This window comes from Amphibalanus amphitrite, unplaced genomic scaffold (assembly GCF_019059575.1).
Source record: "Amphibalanus amphitrite isolate SeventyFive unplaced genomic scaffold, NRLGWU_Aamphi_draft 000051F_arrow, whole genome shotgun sequence".
NCBI lineage: Eukaryota > Metazoa > Arthropoda > Thecostraca > Balanomorpha > Balanidae > Amphibalanus > Amphibalanus amphitrite.
The window spans coordinates 842,293-870,070 of record NW_024881547.1 but is presented as its reverse complement, the minus strand read 5'-3'; the positions used below and the strand labels follow the sequence as shown (position 1 = coordinate 870,070).

Here is a 27,778-nt window from a genome sequence, read left to right as displayed (position 1 = left end):
GACGTGTAATGTGTATCATAATTACAGCAAAGCTTGTGAAAGGATCCGACTCATCCATCAAAACATTATCCTTTCGCTGACGCATGATTATAACCATAAATCAAAGTTGACACTCTGATGAACTACGGCGTGAGTTTACATCTTCCTTTCCATTTAAACATTTAACTCACGGAAATTTAATAATATAAGCCTTCAAACTTAATTGGATTGTAAATTGTGCTTAGATTACATGTTACTTTTGTGAGCGACATATCAAACATTCTGTTTTCTTGTATAATATATTTTTTGTTTCTTGCTGGTGACCTGAAACTGGAGGTTTTGACCTATATATGTTATGCCTATTTACTATAAATAGCTGCAATGCCGCAGAAGGAAAGAAGGAGGCAATAATGATACCTAATGCGCCTAAATGACACAAGGAAGTCACATAATTCGGTCACATTAGGCCCATTTTCAGACCAACTTCTGTGATACTGAGGTATATCCGAACCACATTCAAGAGAACATTAAATGGACAGATGTCAAATTAGACTGCGCACCCGCGACATTACTCTAACCGTCTCTGGCGCGTGTTCTATATATGACAACTGCGGTCAGATCAGACCCACAATTTGTGCGTCCCGGTCCGCCATCCCTGTCCTCATGGACGGTCATTACAGTCTGTTGGCGCGGCCAGACCCGCGACCCCGTAATTTCCCCTCTTGGTCCTCCGAGCTGCTCGACGCTCGTCTTTCCACATTTTGCGAGACGTTCATGTTTCTGTCTCTGCATCTTCTCGTCTTCGCCCGTGAATTCAGATAGCTACCACCCGAAATCCGCTCAAACCCTCAACCAGACGTTGCAAAGCGCAACATTCTTGCAGTAAGACACCTCAATCCCCTATTTACTTCCTTCATCCCATCAAGAGAGCTGCTGGCGGTCGACAGCTGCGGCAACCGCTTGCGGGCGCCGCCATCTTGGCCCGGCGCGGACCCTCTGCCGGTGACCCAGCGGCGGCGGCGGCGGCGGCGGCGGCCGGCTCCAGTCGGTGTCGGGCGGCCGCGAAGTCGGGACGGCTGTGTTCCTCGCGAGCGGAAGGCTCATGCAGACGCGGTAGGGAGGCGTCGTGTTCAGACTGTGCTCCTGCTGCCGCTCTTGGCGGGGTGTCAGGACGACTGACAGCTGAGTTCGACCGCTGGTGATCAGGTGAGGACTGAGGAGGGTTCGGTGGGCGGGAGGGGTGAGGAGGGGGTCGTTGGGCGGGAGGGGATGAGGAGAGGGTCGGTGAGCGAGAGGGGTGAGGAGGGGGTTCGGTGGGCGGGAGGGGTGAGGAGGGGTTCGGTGAGCGAGAGGGGCGAGGAGGTCGGAGGACAGGAGGGGACGGAGAACGAAAGAGTGTTGTGATGGGGGATAGGGGCAGGGACTGAGCATGTGACGTGATGTATAATGGCTGTTCGTTGTGTTTGCTTGATGCCATGCATTTTAGGTAACATTGTGTCAAAAAGTGTGCAGTCTTTTTCAACAAACTAACAGGGACTTTGCAAAAAAAAAAAAAAAAAAATACGCTTCACTGATCGAGAACCTAAATGTAGGTGCCCGCTATCGCACATTCATATGCGTTATAACGTTCGGCCTAGAAAAGAAAAAAAAAACTTGGGGTGCCTTCCTAGAGTCATTTTAATGGCAATTGTCATTTTACTGTGTTAATTCAACACAAAGTTCATCCCTATTGTGAAAAATGCCTTTAAAGGTATTTTGAACAAGCAACATGCACTGGTGTCTTTAAAATGTGCCACAAATGCAGCCTTTGCACTTGTATGCTGGTAAATTCCGGAAGCTATTTCAATCGGCGTAGCTTTAGTATATGCTTCCTCCCATGGCCAATTAGTGGGTATGCTCCTTCAAAAGACCAGCTTCAAGTATGTCGTTTCGACTCTTTAGTGTCACTTGACCTCGACCTCTCTCGCGTGGGTGTCAGTAATGTCGCATAGGCTCTCCGAAATTACGGTCTCACACAATCGCAGCGGGGCAAGGACCGTAATCGAGGCGGGATATCATCAAAACAAGTAGCGGCTTCCATCAGCAAAACCAGTCCGATCGTTCCCCCCCCCCCCCCCCCACGTCTCCCATCGATCACATTCTCAATGGTAATTGCTAATCGCGCAAAGGGGTCCGCCGGAGTTTGATTGCCTTCGTCCTCTCCGAAATCGATCGGCGCGTCTTTACTGCGCCGCGGTATGTTTGGATCACACTCCTCGCGGCGGATAACGGTAGAGAGACCGCGAAAACAATTATTGGTCGTCGGCGCCGACCACAGCAAAGGGTGTGGGAGTAGGCGGACGATGCGGCACCGGCCGCCGGCCGCTGGACGCTCCCGACCTACATCGCGACTGCACGGACGAGTGACTCGCGTGACGCGACGAGCGTCGACCGATTCACACGGCACGTTCGATCACAAATCGGCCGGGCGGCCCATCCAGCGGGATGTCCCAGACGGCAACTGACCGCCCGCAGCGCTGACCGCGCCGGCCGGCCAGTACGGGTTCTGCAGAGGCCTGCCGAGGGCGTGAGGTGGCGACCACCTGACCTCTGCACTGCTGAGCCGACGAGCTGCCGGTCGGCCTTGTCCGGTCAGCGTGGTAACGGAGTGGTGACTTTCTCACCCTAGCCGCTGATTAGCATCGTGCAACGCCCCCAGCGGCGGACAGACGGACAGACGGACAGACGGACAGACGGACAGACGGACAGACGGACAGACGGACAGACGGACAGACGGACAGACGGACGGATGAACAGATGGACAGACGGACGGACAGAAGGACAGACGGACAGACGGATAGAAGTACAGACGGGCAGACAGGCAGACAGACGGACAGACAGACAGCCGGACAGGCAGACAGACACACAAAAAGACGAACAGACGGACAGACGGACAGACGGACAGACGAGCGGACAGATGGGCAGACAGACAGACGGACAGACGACAGACGGACAGACGGGCAGACGGACAGACGGACAGACAGACGGAAGGACGGACGGACGGACGGACAGACGGACAGACGGACAGACGGACAGACAGACGGAAGGACGGACGGACAGACGAACAGACGGTCAGACGGACAGAAGGACGAACAGACGAATAGACAGACGGACAGACGAACAGACAGACAGATGAACACATAAACTTGTTCCACATTCTGCACAAGCACAAACTTCCTCTCCCCCACGACTACTCGTACCTCCGAAGTTTCCACAATTCAGCTAGAACTATCACACTGAATTTCCCTGAAGTCAGATAACCACGTACGTATCCCGAGGCGACCATCAGTTCCCTGGACCTGGTTCAAGCTCCGTGAGAAGTGGGCTGACAGGTAGCGGTGGACGCTGTCGATGGACGGTCCACGGCTCGGTGCGTTTGAGCCATCACAGAATGGCAGCCGTGAGAAAATGAGACCTGTCTGAATGAGTCGGTCGTAGTTACGCACGCTACATCCGGAGAGCTGGAACTATTGAAAATTGCGCGTGGAGTGTGTCAATGATGGTCGAAACAGGATCAGTCTAACTGTTCTTTGAGAACAGAAAAGTGCAAATGGCTTATTTAGGCCGACAGTATTTTAGGCGGACTCGGAAGCTTCTGTGAAACAAAATTTCACTGGCACAGTTTTCTCTTGAAGAGCAGTGCTCTACCACAGTTATGTTTTTGGGACGCAATGTTTTAGTGCCATATGTACTTATGTAGTATGGAAAAGTATTTTGTCTAAAAAAATGTCTCATCAAGACCTATCCTAAAGCAGTTTGACAAACCTATAAGGCTTTCATAACTTAAAAAGTCTTTGAACAGCCTAGTTACTCTGGCTGATTAATCGGACTGCTTTTGTCGTCTCCCAACCACGGTCCTGACCACCGCCACCGTCTCCACCACAACCTCCACGGTCTCCAGCTGTCTCCTCCGTCCAGCATCTGGCCGTCTCGTGCCGCTCGGACGCATCCGCCAACCGCGGCGCTCCTATGCACCGGCACGTGGGGCCGGCGCCGACCGCGGCGGCCACAATGACACACTGACCCTGCCGGCGAGTCGGCTGTGTGGGAGGCGACGGCGTGGGCTAGCCGCCCTCCGAGACGCGTGGGCCACCGCGTGGGATTGTAGGCATGTGTGGGTACGCGAGAAGACTGCGAGTTTGTCGAAAATTCGTATTGGAGAGACGACGTTCGTTCTGTCATCCAAGAAGTTCACTTGTTGGGTTGGGATTTACAATGCAAGTGATCCCAGTATCATTGCCATGTTTCTTTAGTGGGATGAAGCAGCCTTCATGACCCCGTGAGCCTTGCAAGCAGCATGAATTGGCTGACTTTGGAGTACCGGACCTTTAGATGCTGCGGCCCCTACCAGTTACCCCGGTTGGCCATGATTTGGTAATTCCCCTTCCCTGCGGCCACTCACTGCTTGTTTTTCCCCTCAGCTGTGGCCACCAATGCGTCAACGGTAGCCCGGCAGCACACTGACTGACAGATAAATCAGCCCCAGCACGAGGCCCTAAGTGCCCCCAAATGAGCCACTCATTTCGTCAGCTGGTGAAATGACTCCGCACCTGTCATCAGAGCACCTGCCAATTGCCGTTAAAACGGTCTCATTGCACAGGCTAGTGCACCGTGTGCAATTGTGTCACTATTAGCGGCACGGTATCAGCTTATCTTATCTCTCAGCGGATCGTCTGTTAAATTCGTCACTCAGGAAGTCGTGAGTCGTTCAGACTGTCAGAACATGAATCGCTCGTGCTGCTGGGTATCACTGAGATCAGTTACTCCTGAAACGAGTGAATGTCATCAGATCTAATAGCAAAATGCCAGGACGCCACCAGGGTGGGCTCTTCCTCGACTGGGGCACTTAGAGAGGAAATACTTGGCGAATATTTCGGCGTCTGGAGTTGGTGAAGGTCCCGTTGACCTCCCAGGAACGACCTCACCGCTATGTGCCACAGATGGCGCGCGCCTGACGTCTCAGCGGAGCGCACTCACGAAGAGCGAGCACCGCCGCTCGTGCTGCCCGACCGGGCGACCCCAGCGTACGGCCGGCCCGCGCCCCGCACCATCCATCAACCCACTGCCTCCGTGATTATTCAGACAAAAGATGAAACACTAAATTCGCCGCCGGCTGGGCGGCAATATCAATCGGCGCCGGGACAGGCGCGCGCCGGGTCGGGCCGGGGAGCGGTCGACAGCTGTGAAGGACCGCTCGTAGACGGGAGGGCGGCCCGCCGCCGGCTCCGGGCCGACCTCAGTGCGCTACGGTATCCTGATCGGCTCGTCACTCAGCCCTGTCCGTGAGGCGAAATTGCCCGGCTGTTTTGGAGCCTGTTTAGAGAATGCTGCCAGTCAAGTTTTAATGGTGTTTAGTAGTGCGTTGTTGGTATGAGAGACCAGCGTTGCGATTGCGGCTGCAACGACGTTGACATGTCGCGAAGACTGCATTTGATGGCAAGCACAGTAACGGAAGTGTGAAAGTTTTACGTTCAGTGGCCAACGAGGTTTACCCGTTATCTAATTAGTGCCACCTCCAGCTGTTTCCATAACAGCACCATAAAATTAATGGCTGCATTCACCTGTTAGCATCACAACTTTTTCTGCCTTCTCATTCCATTCAATGTAAATTTACATCGGACATGATGTCAGTGAGGCAAACACCATGCAGCGACCGCGGCGGTCAGTCGGCAACAGCTCAGTCATCCCACCCACAACGGTGGTCACACCAGCACCCCGCCCCGTCGGCGCGAATTCGCGGCGTCACTAGTGCGCCAAGGAACGCCGCCGGCCGCCGCCGCCGCCGCGGCCAGCAAGTAACGGTGCCACGCAGCGGCCGCGCCGTCTGTGGCGCTGCCGCGCCGCCGGCCGCCGCGCCGGACGCTTTACGAGTGCCGGAGCGGAGCTGGACGGCCCTGCCCCGTTTCCACTGCGCTCGGAGGAGGGGCGATCCTCCCCCTCTCATCAGCTCGACCGTCGGTTAACAGGCTGTAACTAACCGAGCGCGGTCGGTGAGGAGGTTTACTCGCTCTCTACTCCGACTAGACGGGCTGGAGCACCGCTCGACCACGCCTGTTTCTGAGAGGCACTACGCCATGCTCGAGATGCGACGCACCGCTGCCGATGGGTGTGTATGACGAGGTGTGTTCCGTCCCGAATGAATGGCTCCCGCGCGTGTGGCGGAGTCCGGGTAGGGTCGGTACGTTGGAGAGCCGCGCTGCCGCCGCTGGCGACCCTGCTAACGGGACTGAGCGGCCGGCCGGACTGCCGGCCGCCCGCGGAGAGCCCGGCACACACCACGCGTACTGGCAGCCGACGCAGACGCACAGACACGCAAAGACTTACAGGCAGAAGACGCAATGAGGGTCGCAGAGACGAGCAGAGGCACACTGAAATGCAAGAGGCACAAAGAGGAAATGCTCGCTTCACCACTCGTCCTCACACGGGCTGGATAAAGGTTGCAGTATTAACTTCATGCAGTTTTATCAAACGAATTACTGGCAGTCAGGTACAATAAGAATGTGAGCTGCATTCTTCCTCTGTCCTCTCAAAATGGCATCATAGGTCTGCAACCATACAATGATGAGTTTTTATATTGTCATGCAAAAGACGAATCTTCCCAGGCACACGGATGACCACTTTGTATTCACGGCTCGTCGCCCCGTCCGGCAGAATACATTACGCATCATGGGCTGGATATTTAAACGATGACTGCAGGGAGATATTATCTCTAACTGTGTGCTGAATAACGGTGGCAGCGTTTAATTCATGACAAGCTAGTGTATCGAAGTCATCAGCAAATAACGTTTTGTTCTTTCAGGTGTATCCTGTACTATCGTCTACAAAATGGCCTCCGCTTCAACTCGACACGTCGTTCTTCTGTCCCTGGCAATAGGGGTAAGTACCCGTTGGATCCTCTCAAGACACTGCACATAATAATACGCTCTGAAGAATTTCTAGTCTGTTTGATAGGCCAACAGATGATTTCTTCCCTTCATTGTTCCATCGCCCACTGTTGACGCAAGCTCTCAACAGCTGCGATCAAGACCCTGGCTCAGACCGACACCCAGACTCATAACTCAGGTCCAAGCCTCCACTCCAGTTCATAGCTCAGTCCCGGACCTTCACTCCACCTGATAACTCTGCCTGGACCTCCACTCCGGTCCATAACTCGGTCAGTGGTGGCTCGGACAGGGCTGCTATCGCCAGTTAGCCCTCCTAACCGACAATGGTACCCAGGCCATAATTCAGCAGTCAGCCACCATGACTGTTCCACCCTGATGGCTACGACAACGGTTAGTCCGGTCAGAAGGAGTCAGTGACGTCACTTAGCTGACCAGTGACGTCTCATAACTGTCTAGTGATGTCCAGTGACATGATTTAGCACAGTCAGCTCTCAGCCTTGGTTCTAACTCAACGGAATAAAAAGACTATCCTATAAAATCCTCTACATGTCCCATAAAGTCATTCCAACATCTCGTGACGTCACTTTCGGACCAATGACGTCACAGTGCGAGTGCCGTTAAGTGGCGGCGGTCGCACGCGTCCGTAACTGCCGGGATTGTCGTGTCACCGGAAGAGTAATGATTACGAGTCATGCAGCGGGTGCCGCGGCGTCCACCGGCTGTCGCTCGTCTGTCGCCATTGTGGGGGCTGGCGAGTGGCGACGATCCGCTACCCGGCTGGTTCAGGATGGGCTTAGTGGGTTAGCAGTGGATTTGACAGGAATGCTGTGGTATGTACCTCACAGACTCAAAGTAGTTAAAATGCTTCATTCATAATTGATCACAGACAGCCAAAATAGTTGACTGGTTATATATTTGAATCTATAATAGGTTACTGTCTGCCACCGTATCGTTTTCCATTAGTGCTATGCTTTTGTGCAAAGCTGCAGTCTTCGTGGACTTTCGACAAGTGCTATGTTTATATGTAACAAATGCTTAATGCAGTCTCCGATAGCGATCGAGTGCCGCGGTGCTACCCATGTGTGATGCGTTGCAGTCTCCAAGGCTTCCGGTGCTGATACATTTATATGCTATTGTGCACTCTCCTGAAGGTTCGAACTTCGAACTTCTAGCGCTGCTGTGCCTTGTAAAACTCAGAAAATGGCCGAATGGCATATTCATCTCTTATGCGACACTGACCAGTTGACATTTTAGCGCCTTGTGTATTCTGTAGTTTTTAAGAGCCCAACTATGTCCCACATTTCTCTTTCTACTTCGCAGTTCATGGCGGATACAAATGAGCCTCTACAAACTGGACACTGCGGTCCCCATGCTTCTTCACTGCGAACATCATCTGACAGAGTCTGTGAGACATCGAGGAATGCATCTCACGCTCACTCATGGGAGACAAAAATCTCAAGTACCGTTTTCTCTTTTACGTTTTCTTTCGTGTCCCATTTTCCGTATCCACTGACCACCATCGGTGCCGGGACAGGCCGGACCGGTGTGAAGGCTTCCAGCATCCCCACAGGGGCAAAAACTGGGCGATAATGGGTGCCAGTGGCCGGCGGCGCGTGCGGTCGGCCGGCCAGGCCTGGCTGAGTATATAGGGGAGGCCCGTCGGCCAGCGGTCACGCGTCGGCATCGGCCGGGCCGCGCGCCGGGCGCTATCGTGCGCCATCATGTCACGCCAACAGCGGACTGCCGGTGGGAGGCACTGGGGTGCGCGCCGGAGGGAGCACGGGACGCGCGTGGGTGCAGGGAAGAGGAGGGAGGGGAGGAGAACGGGAGGCGCCCAGCGGAGACCCGGCCCGAAATGGAAGCGTCTCTCAGGAAAGGCATTAACATTTGTCAGTAGTGATCGTTTTTCTTGGCCTAAGTGTCGTTATGGTTTACTCGTTGAAAGGAGCTCGTTTATCTTGTAGCCACTGCCGGCTAGAAGCTGTCAGTTTTAGGCCGCCGGCTCTAGAAATGAGCTCGTTGAGATACAGCTACCTCAATACGCTTTACGTCGCTCTTCGACCCTGGATAGGACAAATAACGTGCTCTTCATCGTTCCTCTTTGATCTGTAGCGCGAGTGTCTCAGTTTCATCCCACGCTTGTCAGGTTATAAAACCGCCACTCATCCTACCACCCTCCCTCTCCACCCCGTATCCTAATCTACCGTTACAATCCCAACCAAGCGCTCCACAGCCCAACTTTGCACCTCGCTTCGTAACTCCGCATACACTTCAAGGCTTGTGGTCAAATGGCGGCGACCACTGTCCCATATTCCGTGGTCAAGCCATCCTACTGGCACAATTCGTGCGAGCGCGGTGCGTTTTCCCACACGTGTTCCATCGACGGCTCGTGGGACTTCCGGTCCCAATAGCGCGCCTCCCGCTCCACGTCTGTCGGGAGAGTGATCGGCCCTCGATCAGCAGTGTAATTGGCTCATTCGTTGTGTGCTGGACTGATGAGTGACGTGATTACCCAAAGAGTGATCTCGCTTTGGCGTTTGTCAAATGTCCGCCACAAAACGTCATACAAGTTGCGGCTTTAAATGCAAGCCCGGATGATATCGCGGAAATAAAAAGCTAAAGGGGCGTTATGGACGTTACCGTAATGACTCAACCAAAGTCCAAACCGTAAAAATTTGCTAATGGCTAACAAGCCTCAAACATTAATGTAAAAATCTATCAGGTTCAGGTCTAAAAATCTAAAAGCGAGAGAAATAGAATAAAAACATTTTAGTCTAAAAATTGTCATTCATGCTAGCATTTAATAACTTATCTTATTGCCTGTCGTCGTTGAGATACAACTACTTATACACCTCAATATCTTGTAGCCAAGCTAGTATCGAGCGAGGTGCTCTCAGTTCCGTTCTCTTCCCGTGCATACTATCATGCAGGTGATATATTGGCCCCAGCACGTGACCTAGGAGTTCAATTAATGATGTATTATAGTTCAGTCATGTTTAAAGGTGGCTCGTGCATGACGGCATCATGTTTAATATGATGAATGTTGCATAACAATGAACTCTTTGAAACGTCACGAGTGGAATGTCTGTATGCACAGCTAAGCCAAAGAAGATAAAACGTCTACGTCTGACTTTTGTCGGCTATTTACGTAGAATGAAGTTCATACGTCCCCATTCCAACATTCCCTAGATGAATACGTGATCTTATAAAATAAAATATGCCTCGGATAAGTAACAAAGCTGTCAGCTATTGGCTAGCACTACCAACAGCTTCCCGTTGCCCGTTTGACTACTGTTTAAATCTGCCCTTCTGTTTGATAAGCCGTTTTAATATCGTGCATCCCGCCGGGTGCCGAGTCTCTATGCTGGTGGGCTGGGCGGGGCAGAGTACAGCGTTGACGTTATCTCCTCACGAGACGACCACCAGGGTGACGCAAAAAGGCGCCTTAGCTAATGGCGACTGGCGTGTTCTTATGCTGAATGCACCGGGATGGTGCAGAGCTGATGGAAAACAAATCCATCCCGTACCTATTTTACCGATTTCCCTTGATACTTGAAAGCATGGGACGACCAATAAAGTCTATTTCATCTGACCACCTTCAGTCCCACCCCACGGAACAGTTCGCCCACGACAGGCCAGCCCCGTCATTCCACGCCATGCTCTCTGGGTTAGGGCGCAGAATAGATAGAGGCTGCTCTTCGGTCACGGTCGTGCTCGTTGAGCGACTATTGATCTAGGTTCGCGACAGGTGCGCCACGATTGTCACAAAGGCACGAAGGAAAGCGACGCGACAATGGACCGGCTGGTTAGCCAGCCCGTCTGCCAGGCAGAGTTTCAGTCTACGAAACTGTTATTTGCGTCTGCTAAAGTGGATGGCAAGATGGGCCGATGGCACAGCCTTTCTTCGAGTATCAAACTATATAACTAGTTGTATTTTCTTTTTATCATTTTTTTTAGATGTTACTCTCGAAACAGTTGCGTAAGAGTTACATAAATGCTTTTTATTTTGATTAATTGAAAACATTCCGGTCCTAAAAATAGAACAACATCAGCGAGCATGCAAAATGAAATCATCGCGGCTGGTCATGAGTGCATAGCCAAGCCCATGAGTTGCATCTGACTGAATCACGCAGCGGTCACTCCATAATGGCTCTCTGATATTGCGCCCAGCACGGCCACCGTTTGGATGAGCCCGAGTGAACCATCATACCCTGTCTCCGGCTCAGAGGAACCATTAGCGATTATTCCCGTGGTTCGCCGACACCGCACGAACTCGCCGAGCATGGTTCTCGGCGGGGGTGCCACCATTAGGGCCCATTTGCTCGAGGACAAAGCCTTTGTTTCATTCGGACACCGCTGATGCCGAAATTGGCGATCGTGATACACGTTAGTGCCATGGCCGGCACGACCTCACGACAACCGTTTCCCACCGTGTCGGCGCTACAAGCAGAGCTCCACGCGTGCGCACCATGAATATGCATTTCCTCCGGTTCATTTGTGGCGCGTTTGTCCCATTAGGACAAATGGCGGAATGTGCCAGGGGCGGCGCCGGTGCCAGGACCGGCCCGGTGCCATTCTCGGCGCGTCCCACGCCGCCCACGTGCCACCGGGAGTCGTGACCGGCGGCCGGTGACAGAGATCGGTCGCGGTCGTTTGTCATCGAGTGGCACGTGTCGGCGGTGACGGACCCGCCTGTCACTCGGTGACACGGCTCCATGAACTCGGTCGGCGGCCGCGACTTCGTGCCCTGGGCGGCAGTGAGACGACTCTGGCCGACTCTGGGATGACTCTGGCTGACTCTGAGTCCATTCTGGGCCGACTGCGCGCCGAGCGGCGCCGGTGCTCTGTCACGCCGCGCGGAGAGCTCCGCTTGGAACCGTCAGTCACCACGGCACCGCTCCTCGGCGGCGCGGCTATTTCACAGTTGAACGCGCACAGAGGGGCGGGCCGACCGAGATGCGTCGGCCTCGGCCGCGACGCTGACCTGATCGAGAGCACGCCGAGTGACGGGTCAGCCGAGCGTCCGCCAGTTCTCCGAAACATCCGGCTGACCCGTGGTGATCGACATTTCGACCGAAGGAGATCAGAAGATGATGTTTGTCAGCTTAGGTCTAACGGCCAGGACACACGATAACATTTGTAGCATACCAGCTACTTATTTCTTTCGCATCAGGTAATCCGTATTTCAAATTCCCTCTAATTCCCACAACACGACTACCGGTTTATAATCCAGATCACAAAGCCGTCTTTTCTATTCAAACGCAGCCAAACAGCAAAATCCTCCATCACGAAAACGGCGTTATCCACTTGTCGCAAAGTCGCGTCTTCTCACGGTCACTGCTCAGTACTTCTCCGACGTCACGAGCATAGAACGCCCACAACTGAGGCTTCTATCTATCGACGTGAACGTGAGTTCGGCCCTGCTGAGGAGTCAGCCGCCGCTTCTGCCCGTCTTAGACCGTTAGGCGTGACCGAATGCCTCACAGACAGGCCGCCGCCAGGCGCTGACAGGCCGACGGACGGACGGACGGACTGACGTACGGAGAGACAGATGGACGGACGGACGGTCCGATGGATAGACAGACGGACGGACAGACCGATGTACGGATGGACGGACGGACGGACGGACAGACAGATGTACGGAGGGACGGACGGACGGACGGACAGACAGATGTACATGTACGGAGGGACGGACGACGGACGGATGAATAGACAGACGGACGGACGGATGGATAGACGGACGGAAGGACTGACGAACGGACGGACGGGCAGATGGGTGGATGGACCGATGGACAGTCCGATGGATAGACAGACGGACGGACAGACCGATGGACGGACGAACGGACGGACGCAAGGACGGACGGACGGGCAGATGGATGTAATGGACTGATGGACAGACAGACGGGCGGACGGATGGATGGACGGATGGATAGTCGGGCGGACAGACGGACGGACGGTTGGATGGACGGGTAGATGGATGGATGGACCGATGAACGGACGAACGGACGGACGGACGGACAGATGTACGGATGGACGGATGGGCGGAGAGACGGACGGATGAATGAACGGACAGGCCAGCAGACTGACAGGCTGATAGACCCTCAGAGTGTTCGTTACAGCAAAGAATTAAACAAACAATGAAATAACACACCAAATGACATCCCCGTCAGCCCGTCGGTAAACATCCCCAGTTCACTGAACCCTGACACGTCACACCAGACTCCATCAGAGCACCATGCAGTGTCTGGATGAGTTCACTTCACTCCACTCACCCAGCCGCTGACAGGCCTCGAACAGTCCCGAGCCACGCGCGCCCACCTCCTCTGATGATATGCAAATGACATGCGCGCCAGCCGCAAAATATTCCCGATCATTGAACGCTAGCTGTCTGCGATTCACTGCGAGGGTTGTCGGTTACCTCAGCACCTGTGAGCTCGCCGTTGGGACGCGCCGGTGACCGCTAGGAAGCGCAGGTCACTGGCTGACCCGTTTACTGGAGTTTTTCTCAGCGCTCGGCCGCCGCGGACGGTAGGAGACCATCCGTCTCCGGGCGCTGCTGGATAATGGGGGCGGGCACCCACGGAAGCGTCGCCGCCGCCGGGCCGGACGCAGGTCGATCACAAAAGACGCTCGGCTCGATAGAGGCTGACCTTCGGCCCGAGCCGGGGACCGTCGCTCGGAGCGGCGCACTGCGGACGGTCGGGGCGACCCGCCGCGCCGGTCAGGTCGCCGGGGTCAAGCTCCACCCGTTAATGGCGGTGTTCTCTTGTGTCGGCCGCTCGCCCCCGCAATTTCCGCCGCTTTTGTGTGCGATTGGTTGTGTTTGATGTTTCCGCACGAGCGGCTCTGATCGCGGTCGCGACGGGGAGTGTTCCGCGCCGCTGCTGGCCTGTAAACGCCCCGGTCCGGTCCGTGACTGGTCCCCGGCGGTCCGTAGCGGTCACTGGGCTCAATGTCCGGCAAGTAGGCTCGCTGGACACTCATTACCACAGACACTCATTACGCTGGGTACTCGTTATGACTAGAAGTGAAAGGGGAGTAGTGATTCAGACCTCGCCCCACCCTACAACCCAGTTTCTTCGGTCGAATGACTTCGGTCATCTCTACATAATCTTTGGCTTGATAACTACGTCCTGCCTGTCCCGATGTTTTCGGCTTATCCTGTCCCCTTCTGACGATCTGACCCATCTATCATGACGTCACTGGCCGGTCCGGCGGCTCCGCGCCGTCGCCGGCGGCCAGACGACTGACCCACTTGTTGCCGACTGGACCCGGTGTTCGGTCCTCGGCGCCGGCTGGACACTGTCCGGAATAGCAAACCGCCCGATCGAGCCGAAATTGGGCGCTACATCGCCGGCGGGCGTTGTTAGGAGTGTGTCTAGGAAGGCACTGACCGCTTCTAGAGGGAAGCAGCGAGGGGCTAAAACAGCGCCGTTGGTATGTCGTCGAGTTTTTAAAATCGTTGATCTAAGCTGCTTCCAACTTCAACACCCTGGTGCGGTCTCAGGCGCAACCTCAAACACTTGGTGGGCAAAATTGGCAGGCCACCAGTCTTGTCAACCTCTCAGACGCACATTTCCATTGTCCTCCGTGTCACATTTGCATACCGGTCCCGCTCAAACTTCCGTAATGCCATCTCTATAGGCGATACGTGCAGTCGACCTCACGTGCGACGCGTGACAAAGAATAATGATACCACCGAAATTACTGTTATGTGAAGATTTCCGTGCGTTGACTCTGTGCGCATCTGATGAAATCTGGGACCCTAATGCCGCATTTTCGGGGCACCTATCGCCAAACGCCGCACGCAAACTAGCAGCACTCAGCGAAGTGGTCGTTATTTCTTCCACATCGGTAACGAGGCTTTTGAATGGCTCATCTGTATCAGCAGAGGTAATATATCGTCGATACCCTTAGTTGGACGTAGATTATACGATCTCTGACCGGGAGCTGATGTGAAAGACGGCGGTGGATCTTACAGACGCTCGCCAGTGAGAATTAGGCGTGCCTGACAGCACCTCCACACGGGCGCGCACAATCGAGCCGATTGGGCGTGACCGGCTTCTGGCCTACTGTCCGACCCGTAGCACAAAGGCCGGCTGTGTGTCGGAGGCCGCCTCAGGTTCGGACTGCTGTGGCTAGGCGATTACCGTTTGATGATTGATTGACGAGTGTGACTGGAAGGGACGCCCTACATAATACAGCTACAATGGTGGATCAGCCAGGCGGCAAATTCAAGTCGCGCCTCTGTGCGGTATTTGTTATGGTAATGGTTGGGACGTTTCGTTTCGTAAATATCTTTACACTTCTAAAGTGATTTATATAAGCGTGCTGCTGTCAAGTCAAGCATCTCAAATGACTCGCATAGCATCTCTCAAATAAGATACATACTGGGTTAGCATATAGTAACTTCCTTTTTGCTGGATCACTCGACATTATTTTCATTCATTTGCAGGGGCGCGGGAACTACTTTCCGACTGGGGGGGCACACCATAATAGAGATCAACCTAGGGTACCCCCAAATCTAGTTTTCTCACCGGTTTTAGGCCACTTATTTTTCACCCCTCGGCTTTTTCAACAAAAAAAGAAAACATTTGCAAAAAAAGTGTGGTATTCCGTCTCAAAGTTGTGGGGGCACCGCCCCCACGGCCCCAGAGTTGGGGGGGGGCAAGCTGCCCCCACTGCCCCCCCCCCGGCTCCCGCGCCTATGTTCATTTGCCCCATCATCGTACGGACAGCAGTCTTCACGCCTCTTTCTGGTGACAGCTCAAAACCCAATTAACTCAACGTCTCTCTGATTTTCAGTTGTGTGCCGCTCAGTACAACCCAGCTCCGGTCAGCCGGCCGGCCAACATGCCAGAGATATCCAACCTAGAGGTCATGTGCGGCAAAGATCACATGACCGTCCAGCTCGGCTTCGTCGGCCCATTCCAGGTGAGGCCTCAAAGAGACTGGGATCTTTCTTAGCATGATAGTATATAGGTATAGCTAAACTTACATGTCATAATCGGTAGTGGGCACGTCACATACTCGATCAGACTGCATAAAGTGCAAGGGAGCGGAAGCAGCTAAAAAGTCGTTTTGCGCTATTGCTGATTGAGTAGGTACATATGTCAACCAGCATCGACTGGTTCCGGAACATTTTTCATTGCGACTATTATCTTTTCAATGGACATTTTGCTGGTTAGGTACTTAGCTATGCAGTATTTGATAATTTAATTACGGAAAAACGTCATGGTAGACTAAAGACTGCACAGTTAAAAACACTGCAGGTATTCATTAGCAATGCTTACAAGAGACCACGTGCTAAAAATACATAGCATACATGACAAGACGCCCGATGTATTTTATAGGGGCATTATCGATATAATTTGATAAGGAAGTTATCGATAGAGCCCGACAGGGATCATGTTTTCTATTCGTGGCGCTTCTTATCAGCTTATTACAGCGCTGATCTATAATTGATGTGAGCTGATGTAATCATTGAGCTGTATCCTGCTGGGAGTGTGATCTATAAGGCCTATATAAAGCTGTTACCGACTGGCCAGTTACCGCTGATAAGCTCACGGTCAACAGTCTATAGCCAACGCAAATATGGGACACTGAAGTGAAACGGGTTAGCAGTCTGACCACTCGCTAAAAGGAAAACCAATTTATTGGATAGTCGTTGGCCATCAAGATAAATTGCCCAGAGAGTAGGTAAGTTTGGATTAAAAAGTGCAATCCACAAGATGCAGCATATGCACATCCGTTTATCGTCTTCGCTTTATGCTATATGTTCTTCAGTTTCGCTAAAGCGGTCGCTGTGGACTCGATCTAACCATGTTCACGCCACTCTTCATTCCTGTCTTCCCCTACCATCACGCCCGTGTGGCTCCACACTCCCCATCACTATAAAATCTGCGTCGGACGCGGTGCCAGGCGGCGACCTCAGAGGGAAGCCCACCTCACTAGGCCAATCACGTACTCGAGACGGCTGTTAGTGAGGTTTTATGGTCTCCGACTGGCGGGATGCGATGCGACCACGTCCGTGCTGCCTCGACGGTCCACTGACCAGTGACCAGCGACCACTCGCCAGCGACCAGTGAATAGCGACCAGAGACCAGTGACCACTGACTAACGACCACTGCCTATCGACCATAATAGCGGGCAGCGACCATTGATCACTGATCAGTGACTTTCAATGAGCGACCACCGACCAGCGCCAATTGAAGGAAAACTGACAATTTATTCTCATATGCATTATGGCATGCATAATCCATACCTTAATATATAACAATTATCTGCGATTTTGTTGATATAAGACAAAACTAAAAATATTGTTAAAAAGAAACAGCCGATGAACGACATATACAGACAACCAAATGTCTGTTTCACTTCATCGCAACTTAAATCGGAATCTCATCGCGTTTCTGTTTACAATAACTCTTCGCCGCCGTCGTGCTGGCTACTGTGTTCATTTCACCGCTCCAACAACAGAACACTTCCAACATCCTGTTCACTGGCATTCAAAATATGTCAAACAGTTAGCCTGAATACCGGCTGTAATGAGACCGCATTTGTACGCGCCGTGTCGTTGTCCAGATTCCCACCAGACGGTCACACGAGACTTTTGACGGTCGTTTGAGCATAGCTCCGACCTAAATATTCGTCTATATCGTCCACAAACGGATCGTCGTGGTCTAGCTAAGCGCCTATTCACTCTCCTACCGGCAGTATAACTGTGGAAATGGATGTTATCTGTGGTGTAGATGTTCTCGTCGATCCAACAACATCAGACGTACGCACTATCTGACGGAGCACTGAACTGCCCCTGAGGGCGGCACTGCCATCTGGCCGTGACAAGTTGCCACATCGATCGTCACGGGACGTCGTGATGCGTCACGAAGCGTCAAGGAGTGTCACGCAGTGTCACGAAGTGTGACCTAGGTCAGCTGTTGATTTAGTGACTACCCTTAGTGTAGAGCGAGCGAGAGAAGATAGAAGATGGAAGCGGTAGGACAAAAAAACCGATACACAAACTCAAAGAAAACGGTGCGCTTTTGAAGAATTTTCCCTCTGTGTCTCAAAACATCAAGACATTTTAAATCGCTCGATATCCCAATCAGTCGGCATTCAAAACAGCTGCATCGCAAAACGATTGCGGAAGACCACCAGCCAATCCAAGCCGATTAATGATTGACATAAATCTCTGACGCGAATCCCCCGTCTGCATAACTGCTCTGAGTGGGCCATTCAGTAATTCGGCGAGACCCCGATCCTGTCTGAAGTTTATGTGGCGGCCACGGGTCGACTGGCGTCGTCAGTCAGGCGGCACGAGCGCTGCTGATTGCACGCTCGACTGCTCCCTATGATCCCACCACTGACCCACTTATCGTGGCCGGCCTGAGGCGATGCTCGGTAGGCGGTGGTGGCCGGTGCCGGGAGATTGAAGCAAGAGATGGCGGCGTGCAAGGAATGCGATGTCTGCAAGAATCCCTAGTCGATTCAAATACCTTTTATAAAGATGCAGTCACCCAGCATATATTCAGGATCGAACAGAACTGCTGGAGCTGCTGTGACCCATTCACAGCATCCCTGCCTAAAACAACTCACAAATTACCACAATAAGAAAAAAACGTCCCAAACTGACCCATGGCTAAGATCGCAGAATATCCGAGTTTACAGTCTAATACCAGCACCCTCCGTTGCTTTCCCGAAGCCAGGCTGTGTAGGCACGAAGTTCTCAGCTCCCTCCCACCTCACCGTCAATACTGCCTTGCGGGACGCCTCCGGCGATGTCTATCGGTACCGTTTTCATCCGCCGCCGTCGGGCTCCGCCCTGGCTACGACGCCATTCGTCTTACTGTTGTCTAGACCAGGCGGTTCGACTGGTCTGGGTGGTATTCCAGACCACTGATCTGACCAGGAGTAGCTGTGGTCGCGTCATCATTAGGCGCCTGTCCTGAACAGCGTCTGAATAGTCGGCGACCGGTGTCAGCGGAGTCATGTTCTGTGTCGGATTAGAACCGGTGCAATGCGGATACGGTGTCAGTGAACCGTCTTACCGTTGGGCGGTAGCGGTTTGGGACTTGTCTTGAGTCAAAAGGAGTCAGGACATGACGTTATGAGCTGTCAAGAGGCTGCATCATTTATCGAGGTCATAAACTCGAGCTGTCTGACCTCTGTCCTGAAACGAATGATACCAGTAACCGTCTGTCTTGTTCCTCCAGTCACCCGATACTTGTCCTGAATCAAATAACACATCCGACATGGTGCATGGATGTTCACAACTTCTCAGACGAAGTATCCAACCACCAACCGGACACAGCGAGCCGCCTGTAAATACAACACCACCGAGCCGCGGCATCTGACCACCTGCAGCTGTCGAGCGGCAACAGTCGGCACCAGGGGCTGGCGCGCCTGCCGGCTGACCCCGCGACCTACAGCGGAGGGTCAGCCGCGCCGGGTGCCGCGCCGGCTGACCGCTGCGGTCGCGGCCGAGCAGACACCACCACGGTGTCAGCTGCGGCGCCGTGTCCGTATCCGAACCGTGTCCGCATTGTCCGGTACGATGTCCGGTACCTCGACTGGTACCCGTAACGGTGTCTGTTGTCATGTTTGGTACACTGCGATCAGATACGGTCCAGTAGGGGTCCCTTTGAGTTTCGGGTCTCACAGAAGGCTTGTCGCATTTGTATGCCCAAACAGTTGCGCACTGTGTTGTGACCTGTTCCTCCCTTCTCGTATGATAATACCGGCAATTACCATACGCTCCTTCCTCACTGTTTGTTGCTTCACTTTGTACGCCATTTCGTCCGCAAAAGGTCAGCTTTTCTCGCCGTACGTTGCTGTGCCTGCCTTGCTGCTGTATGCAAGGGTTGCTGTCGGATACCCGTCTGGACATCAGTCTTGTTGCTGCGTTTTGAGAGCCCAACGCGACGGCCCATGACAGGAGTTTTTTTTTTTTGCGCGGTCAGGGGGTGGCATGGATATAAGAGATGGTGCTTGGGTCCATCGCCATGCGGTACACGACGCTTTCCTGAGAGGCCTCTGGCAGCGTCAGTCACTCCGATCACAAACGGCCCGGATGTGGACGACCGAGAAGCTGTGTTAGAGGGAAGCTTAGAGGTAACAGTGTAGTGGAATGCGGTGATGTTCCTCATAATAACATGGAACTTATAGTCCCCAACAGACTTTATCTTCAAAAAACTTTTTGTCTTCAAAGCATGCATTGAACTGCCCGAGCGACGATATTTATAATGACGAGGTCAAACGTCAAAATTCGCTTCCACCGTTGACTCTTGTCTGCATGCCTTTTAACTTTGTTTCATTTAGTCCGTTCCGGCTATACAAAATAATCCAGTCTCGCTTATCGTCATAGCTTTTTCGCTATTAGGTATCACTCGTCCATCTGGCCGAATTCGGTATCATGTTATCATTCCTTCTGTCCTGATCACACTTATTGTCGCGGATGGCCTGGCGAACGAACGGTCGCCGTTATCTCCTGCCCTGGAATGGGGCGGAGAGAGGAAACCTGTTTGGTAGCCACGAGGGGACAGGTACACAAGAGGCAACAGAAGCGGGAAGGACCCCACACGAAGCGACACGACAGTCGGTACTCTCTGGCTGTCTTTAGGTGCCGGTTAGTGGTTATTGTCAATGCTTAGGATTGATTGAGATTTGATGAAGCGTTCTGAAGTCAGGGTGAGCAGGACGTCAGGGACCTGTCATGTGTGACGGTTACGGTTTAATCCTCTGTAAAAAAGCGGGAGGGCGAATAAATCGAGCTGAACTATCAACATATTTGTAACGCGTCGTAATAGTACAGGGTGTCCAAAACATTTGATTTGATGAGAGGGACAGTTCCCCTTCAAAGACCATGAGAAGTGCTCGGTGACGGACCTGAAACGATTCCGTCCTGACCGTGTTCTTTGCTCCGCAGGGCCTGGTCTTCTCAAAGGGTCAGTTCAACAGTCCCAACTGTGTGTATGTGAAGCCATACACCGGTCTCGGGGCCTACACGTTCGACATCTACTACAACAAGTGCGGCACCAAGCCCGACCTCAATGGCAAGTTCTACGAGAATACCATCATCGTCCAGTACGACAACGAACTCATAGAGGTGCGTACTTAGTGATTACTTCTTACGGCACTTTTCAAGACTTATGGCTGTTTATCAATAGTTAACCCTATTAGAGGCAGGCTCCTGGCTACCCCTATTAGTGGCAGGGGGGGGGGGCTGTTTATGACCCCCCTTGATATCTTGAGATCTAACGGGCCGATTTTCAAAATTCAAACGGCATTCGATTTCTCTCAACGTAATCTACATTTCTAAAAAATAAAAATTAAAAAATGTCAATAGGGGGTAGAGAGGGGTAAAAACGGGCAAATTGCAGATACATTTTAGACTGTTTATCACGGCCAGGTTTCTGAACCAATCTTAACGCAACTTTTGCCGATCGATAGACAATGAACCAGGAATTCACATGGATCCTAAAAATATGCATTTTCAAAAATCATAGGCGGATACAGATCATTGAGATTGGGGGTACACAAAAAGTATAGTAAATAAGGTTTTTGTTGGTACTGTTTCTAAAAAGGGTGGTAATGGTCTTGTTATGTTACAATTTTCTTATGAGAGAACGACTACAATTGTATTGGTCATGCATAGGCGGTGTCAGGGCACCTATGTTGGGAGGTAGAACATAACCCCCCTTTTTGAACGCCTGGATCCGCCTATTATAGCAAAAACGTGTCAAAAGAGGATGCACAATAACTTTGTATATGTTATCACATGATACCTTTCATTCACTGTTCGTAAAACTGCTGCATACAGTTATAATACATCAGCATCGTGATCTTCGCCCAAATGACTCGCTTCACGAATAGGACCCCCCAATTCCCAGTGCTCTGGAGCCGCCCCTGGTAAAGTTATGAACTTGAAATTTTCAGGGAATGTGCCCAATTTAGTTTTAGGAAAAGTCAGAAAATTTCAGCATCGTAGCTTCAGCGGTTTCGGAGATATTCCCGAAAAACCTGAGGGATGGATGAAAACAACCCCCCCTGCCACTAATAGGGTTAAATACCAAGCAGAGGTTATGGTGTATTGCTCTAAAGTGCATATATATTCAATTATTGCAATCTTAGGTTCCAAGAAGAAACTAAGATCTGCATGTCCCATATGCATCCAATGATTTATTTGATAATTAACTTCGATAAAAGTCATGCAACTAGCAAAACCGTTTAGAAATCAAATCAGCCCAATCGCCGATAACCATTAATTTAGGATCGTTCCGCACTGACCCGCAACATCCACCTGCCGTGACCCAGGTGTGGGATGAGGCGAAACGTCTCCGCTGCGAGTGGTACAACGACTACGAGAAGACGGCCACCAAGCCGCCCGTGGTCATCGCTGACCTCGAGGTCATCGAGCTCAACTTCCGAGGTCAGTTCCAAGTCACACTTCAATCAAACCACTGCCAACATGAGTGGTGTGTATTGTGTAATCGTAGGACCGTGAGTTGTTGCTCTGTTGCTTTTCCTTGCACCATCTCTGAGGAATGCTGACCGCATATCGATGCACACGTGTGCATTATACCGCTCGCGAGGGAGAGTCGCCCGCAGGGAACACACAACTCAGCACAAAGCAAAGAGTGGAGATATTTATCTCCCCCCGGACAACAGCGAGGCGAATTTCATTGCTCACCTCCCAATGTCTGCTGTCGCCTTTGCTCTCGTCTAGATTTGTGACGCCGTATTTCAATGTTTACAGAACCGTCGCGAGCGACACTCACTAAATTTCTCGTCCCACAATCATACTCGCTCGTGGCAGTACCACCCTCTGCCAGCGCTACCCGCAGGGTCGGCACTCACCCATCCGATAAAAATCTGCTGCTTTTCTTGTCCTCGTCATAAACTGGCCAATGATGAGATTTCTGGACATTTATAGCCGAAAATTACCGCCTTGCTAAGAGGAGTAACCAGTGATTGGTGTCGTACCGAGATTACCGGCGTGGTAAGAAGGATCGCTGGGCCGCCGTGTACCGTTCAGCTGCCGCCATTCCGAAGCGTGCGGGGAGACGAATAAGATAGGAGTAGGACGGGACGGAAAGGACGGAAGGGGTGGAAAATGGGAAGGACATGGTAGAAAAGGACAATAATTAATTGAATATCATAAAAGATAGACCAGCTCTAAAAAGAAGTGCTGTTATCTACCATGAGGTCCGAGTAGGCGACACGGAAGGAGAGCTGTAGCGCTAGCGGAAGTTGAACTCGTCCAGTTTGGGATGAGGGTTAGTTGGAAATGATTCACCTTCAATAAAAAAAAACATAACACTTGGGAAACGTAAGAGTGAAAGCACAACACTGATGAGCAGCAAAAAAAGAAGAAGTATGCGACAAGACCCTACATTTTTTATATAAAAACCTTCCTTCCCCGTTCTCCCACACAATGTCCGAGCTGAGTTGGCTCCCCGTTGCTCCTGTGTGTTGGACCACGTCGGTAGCGTAGCGCCGCGACACTGCGGTGTCAGGTGGCTGACGGTGGACCGATGTCGGGCCGACGCCGACGCGCGGTCAGCGTCCACAGCTGTCCACTGACGGCCCGTTACCGCTCCGAACGGCGAGTAACGGCGCGCCGGCGACCAAAACGACGCGGTCCGCGCGCCGCCGCCGCCGCAGACGACAGATGACGCGCCGCGCCGCGCGTGATGAAGACGTTATAACTGGTTCACGAGCGGTTTTCCAGTTGTAGCAGTGCACTGCTACGGTGACTTACGCCACTGCAGTGGCGTAAGTCACCGGCCCAACAGTAAATGATAATATTCTTAATATAATATTTTATCTATTTATCGAAAATCAAAAATTAATAAGTGCGTTTTACGATACCTAAGCTTACTTGTGACTTATCACATGACTAACGAGCGCCCTCATAATCTCCGACGGATAAGCCAGCGCCTGACCGCTGCCGCTGGGACAGTAGGTCATCGGTGTCGCTTCACCGGGCGCAGAGAGCACCACGGGGTCACGAGTCTCGCAGCCTCTGAGGAGCCCATTTCTTCCCCGTACCACCCCGTCCCGGGACCGTACCAGGGGACGCAGAGCGGTGACCCAGAACGGTGCAACCCAACCGGACGTCATCTTCATAAGCCCGAGATACTGGCTGATTCCTGATTTGCATAAGCCGATAATGGTATTCGTTTATCTGCCTGTCTCGTGTGTTGACTTCATGTTTGTTGCTTTTCATTATTTGTGTTTAGTGGAGTGGAGGCGGCAGGCGAATCCAAGCGGTATGACGGCATGAATCCCAGTTTAATGTCCGTCTTTTCTGTCGTCCTCGCTAAGTGCTCTAATGCACAACTGGAAGCGTCCCCGCACTTCGTCAGAACAGCCTCGGTGAAAGCTTTAATCAGACGTCGCCGCGTCTTTTACAGTCAGATTCAATTTAGGGACGGTGTGCGTCGTTATCCTCTCACGGTACCGACGCACTGTCTGTTTTACAGTTTTGTTTACGCCGCCGCAGCATGTGACGACTCAACCCCGCGGCAGCGAGCCTGTGGTGCTGGTATGCGATGTGCTCACTATTCTGACAAGCATCCGTCCCTCTCTGTCTGCCGCAGGAGACAATGTTGACTGCTGGATGGAGATCCAGGATGGCAAAGGACCCTGGGCCAGCCCTGTGACCGGCATTGTGCCGCTAGGATCCACACTGACCATGGTTGTGGCTATCAATGATCCAAACGGTAAGACGAACTGAGATGAATGTGGAATCTCATACGTGGGCTGTGAGGCAGAGGAGTGTGGGGAGTCCGGGGAATGCGTTGGCGTCTAATGTATAGCGTGCGTTGAGCTCATCGTGAAAAGCCATCTCGGTTAATTGGAGAAGATCATGTTTGCTTTGAAGCCCAGGAGGTCGTAAGTTAATGTGATTGTTTTGAAGCGGAGGTTATTACGGGTCAGTTTCAATTGTCGTAGAGGGAGTTGGAACGGTTGAACGTTGATGTGAGTCGGCTATTATTGATGTTACGTCACGGTATATGGGCACATGATTTCCCTCAGACATTCGTCAATGGTAAACGTGAACACTCAACCGTAAATTAAATCATCAATAGGCGATCGTTCAGCCTGCATCAGATCTGGTGCATGGAACATCGTGCACCCCACATTACAGTTTTATTAGCTCTAGTTCTACCATCTAACGCCAACCTTTCTCCGCAGCCGAGTTCGACATGCGAGTGAAGGAGTGTGAGGCCTCTGACGGGAAGGGTCGTCCCATCTACCTCTCTGACGAGAACGGCTGCGTGCTGCGCCCAAAGATGATCAGCAAGTTCATGAAACTACGCAGCAACGACGGCCGATCCACAGTCATCACGTACGCCCACTTCCACGCCTTCAAGTTCCCCGACAGCATGTACGTCCACCTCAAGTGCAAGGTCGAGATCTGCCGCTACGGGTGCCCGGACCACTGCCAGAAGGCTGTGGCCGGAGGTTACGCTGCTCCTTCTGCAGTTTCTGCCCAGTACGCGGCCCCCGAGGCGCGTGGGTACGAGGAGGGTGGTCTGCCCGCCGCCTCTCAGTACTCTCCTGTGGTGTCAAACTCGCTGGACGAGGCGGCACCGAGTGCCGAGGAGCAGGCACCGGTGGTGGTGCAGGCTGAGCTGGCCGAAGATTACGACTCACCGTCAGCGCCAGTCGCCGAGCAGCTCCAGCAGAGCGCTCCGGCCGCCGCCCAGGACTTGGAGAACTACTCCCCTCCTCCGCCGGCCGCCGACGAGCCGGTCTTGGCCGTACCGCAGCCAGCCGCGCGGCCAGGACCCAAGTTCCGCGCACCTCCGCGCCGCCGTCGGCCGCAGCAGCAGCGGAGACGTCCGGGACCGCGCCGGCCGCTCCACAAGCGTGTCGACCTGGCTCGTCCCGCCGGCAGCGGTCAGACGATCCGCGCTATCCCGCTGCCTCTGCCCCCTCGCGGAGGCGTCAACCGCCAGAACATGCCGGAAGAGCTGCCGCAGCTGCCGGAACATCTCCAGCCGGTGCTGTACGCTCCCAGCACCCAGGACGTCATCGGCAAACCCGAGGCGATCCCAGTGCCCTTCGAGACAGACGGACGTCATGCCGCCTCAGGCGCCACCGGTGACGGAGAGCAGACCTCAGACGCCGGTCTGGGCGGCATCGACCGCTCCGAGTTCCCCTGGGGACCACGGCAGCTCAAGATCCGACGGAAACGCTTCGTCGTGGACGAGCCAGAGGCGAAGGCGACCGACATCGGCGTCGGATCGCTGCTCGAGGTTATCTCTGAGAATGACCTCCAGTTCGAGCCGACCTACGAGGACAACCAACGAGTGACCATCTTCCAGGGTCAGATCCGGGACGACATTGTGTACGGCATCTGTCTGCCGGCGGCCGGCTTCTCGGCGCTGTTTGTGCTGCTGGCTATGTGCGCCGTTATCTCGGTGCTGGTGGCTGGCTTCCTCTGCCAGCACCGACAGATGCAGAAGGACTCGAACCGGCAGCCGGCGGCGGTGCCGCTCCGCGACTGGAGCATGGTGCACTTCCTCCGGCAGCGCTTCCATCCGGCGCAATGAGTGGGTGTTGACGCTGACGTTCTAAAACGACACGTGCGCGGAGACGCTCGTGGACTTTAACCGCAGCGCCACCTACCCTCCTGCAGCTCTCGCTCCTGGCGGAGGAGGCTGAGAGGCCAGAGACGCTCACGCGCAGAGCGGTGGCGTACTAGCGGCCCGCGCAGGCCTCCTCTGCGGAAACTGTGGATGTGGCTCTCTCGCAGCGTCTCTAACAAACGTGATGAGCGTCCTGCGTAGAGACTATGCCGAGACCACTGCAGCGTGGTTTGAAATGCCACCTTGCCCGCCGCGTGAGAGACCAACGCCAGTGACGTGACAGACTGAAACATTCTACAAGTGTTCGCAGCTAGAAAGCGAACATCTAAGTGGAGGACAAAGTGGCCTGCTCACTCGCTGATTGGCTAGGACAAGCCCACCCCGCTTGTTTTAGCCAATCAGCGCCTAAAGGCTCGGGTAATGTTGAACGTTCTGTGAACATTGCTTCAGGATGCCTTTGGGAAAGGGTAGTAGCCGCAAGGACTAATCTAGGTTGAGTGACATCGCATGCAAGTGAACGATTTGAGCATATGTGATTCGTGTAGACTGTAGGCTTTGTGAGCTTTGATCATGTAAAAGCATTGGAAAACCTGGATGCGTTTCGATAGCAAATTACTAGGGTAATAGTCTATCTTCGGCTACTCGTATTGCTCGTCAAAGTTGCAATGCTTGCTAAATTCCCAACGACTCAGAAGAAGATAATATACTCATCTTAGGTCTATTTTGCGATATTTATGATTCAATGTTATTTATTATGTTATTACGACATTGTGTATGTGTGATTGTTATAACGGTGGGCCCGGCGTGACTTGACGTGGATATGTATTGTCCGTCCACGGTTGGCGTTCTGCCAAGAGACGATTCGGGCGCCATTTTGTTTTGGTGACGAGAACCCTGTGGCGTGACGCGCTCGATGTGTGAAGGACTCTGATAATTTGCTCAATTGTTTGCTTTACATCCAAGCTGACAGAGCCTGGCATACTGCGTGCTTCACCAATCAGTAGGCATTATCTGGCGCACTAACTGAGCGAAACCTAGGAAATGCCACATTCTTGTCCCTTCGCTGTTACTCGTTGGACATTTTGTTGTCTGTTATTGTCAGGTTTTCTGCGCGATTCGATGTTTCTCCTGTTGTCTGTTCTTACTTAACTATTTATTGACGCGTAATAAACAATAACCTGGTGAACGTATGTTGGAAGAGGTACTAAGGAAATATCGGTCTTGGTCTTTGGGAAATATCGGCTGGGGCAACGGAGTCGACAATTTATCCAAGAGGAT

General features: G+C 52.8%; 1 protein-coding gene across 1 annotated transcript; it reads left to right on the top strand.

Moving 5' to 3' along the window:
- Positions 1-475: 475 nt before the first annotated feature.
- Positions 476-27,686, top strand: LOC122377819. The gene is made up of 7 exons (XM_043358264.1): positions 476-1,185; positions 6,818-6,894; positions 15,708-15,836; positions 20,827-21,006; positions 22,215-22,329; positions 24,503-24,625; positions 25,101-27,686. Exons 2-7 carry the CDS (start codon positions 6,844-6,846, stop codon positions 26,462-26,464), a joined length of 1,962 nt encoding a protein of 653 aa, XP_043214199.1. The 5' UTR covers positions 476-1,185; positions 6,818-6,843; the 3' UTR covers positions 26,465-27,686.
- Positions 27,687-27,778: the final 92 nt, after the last annotated feature.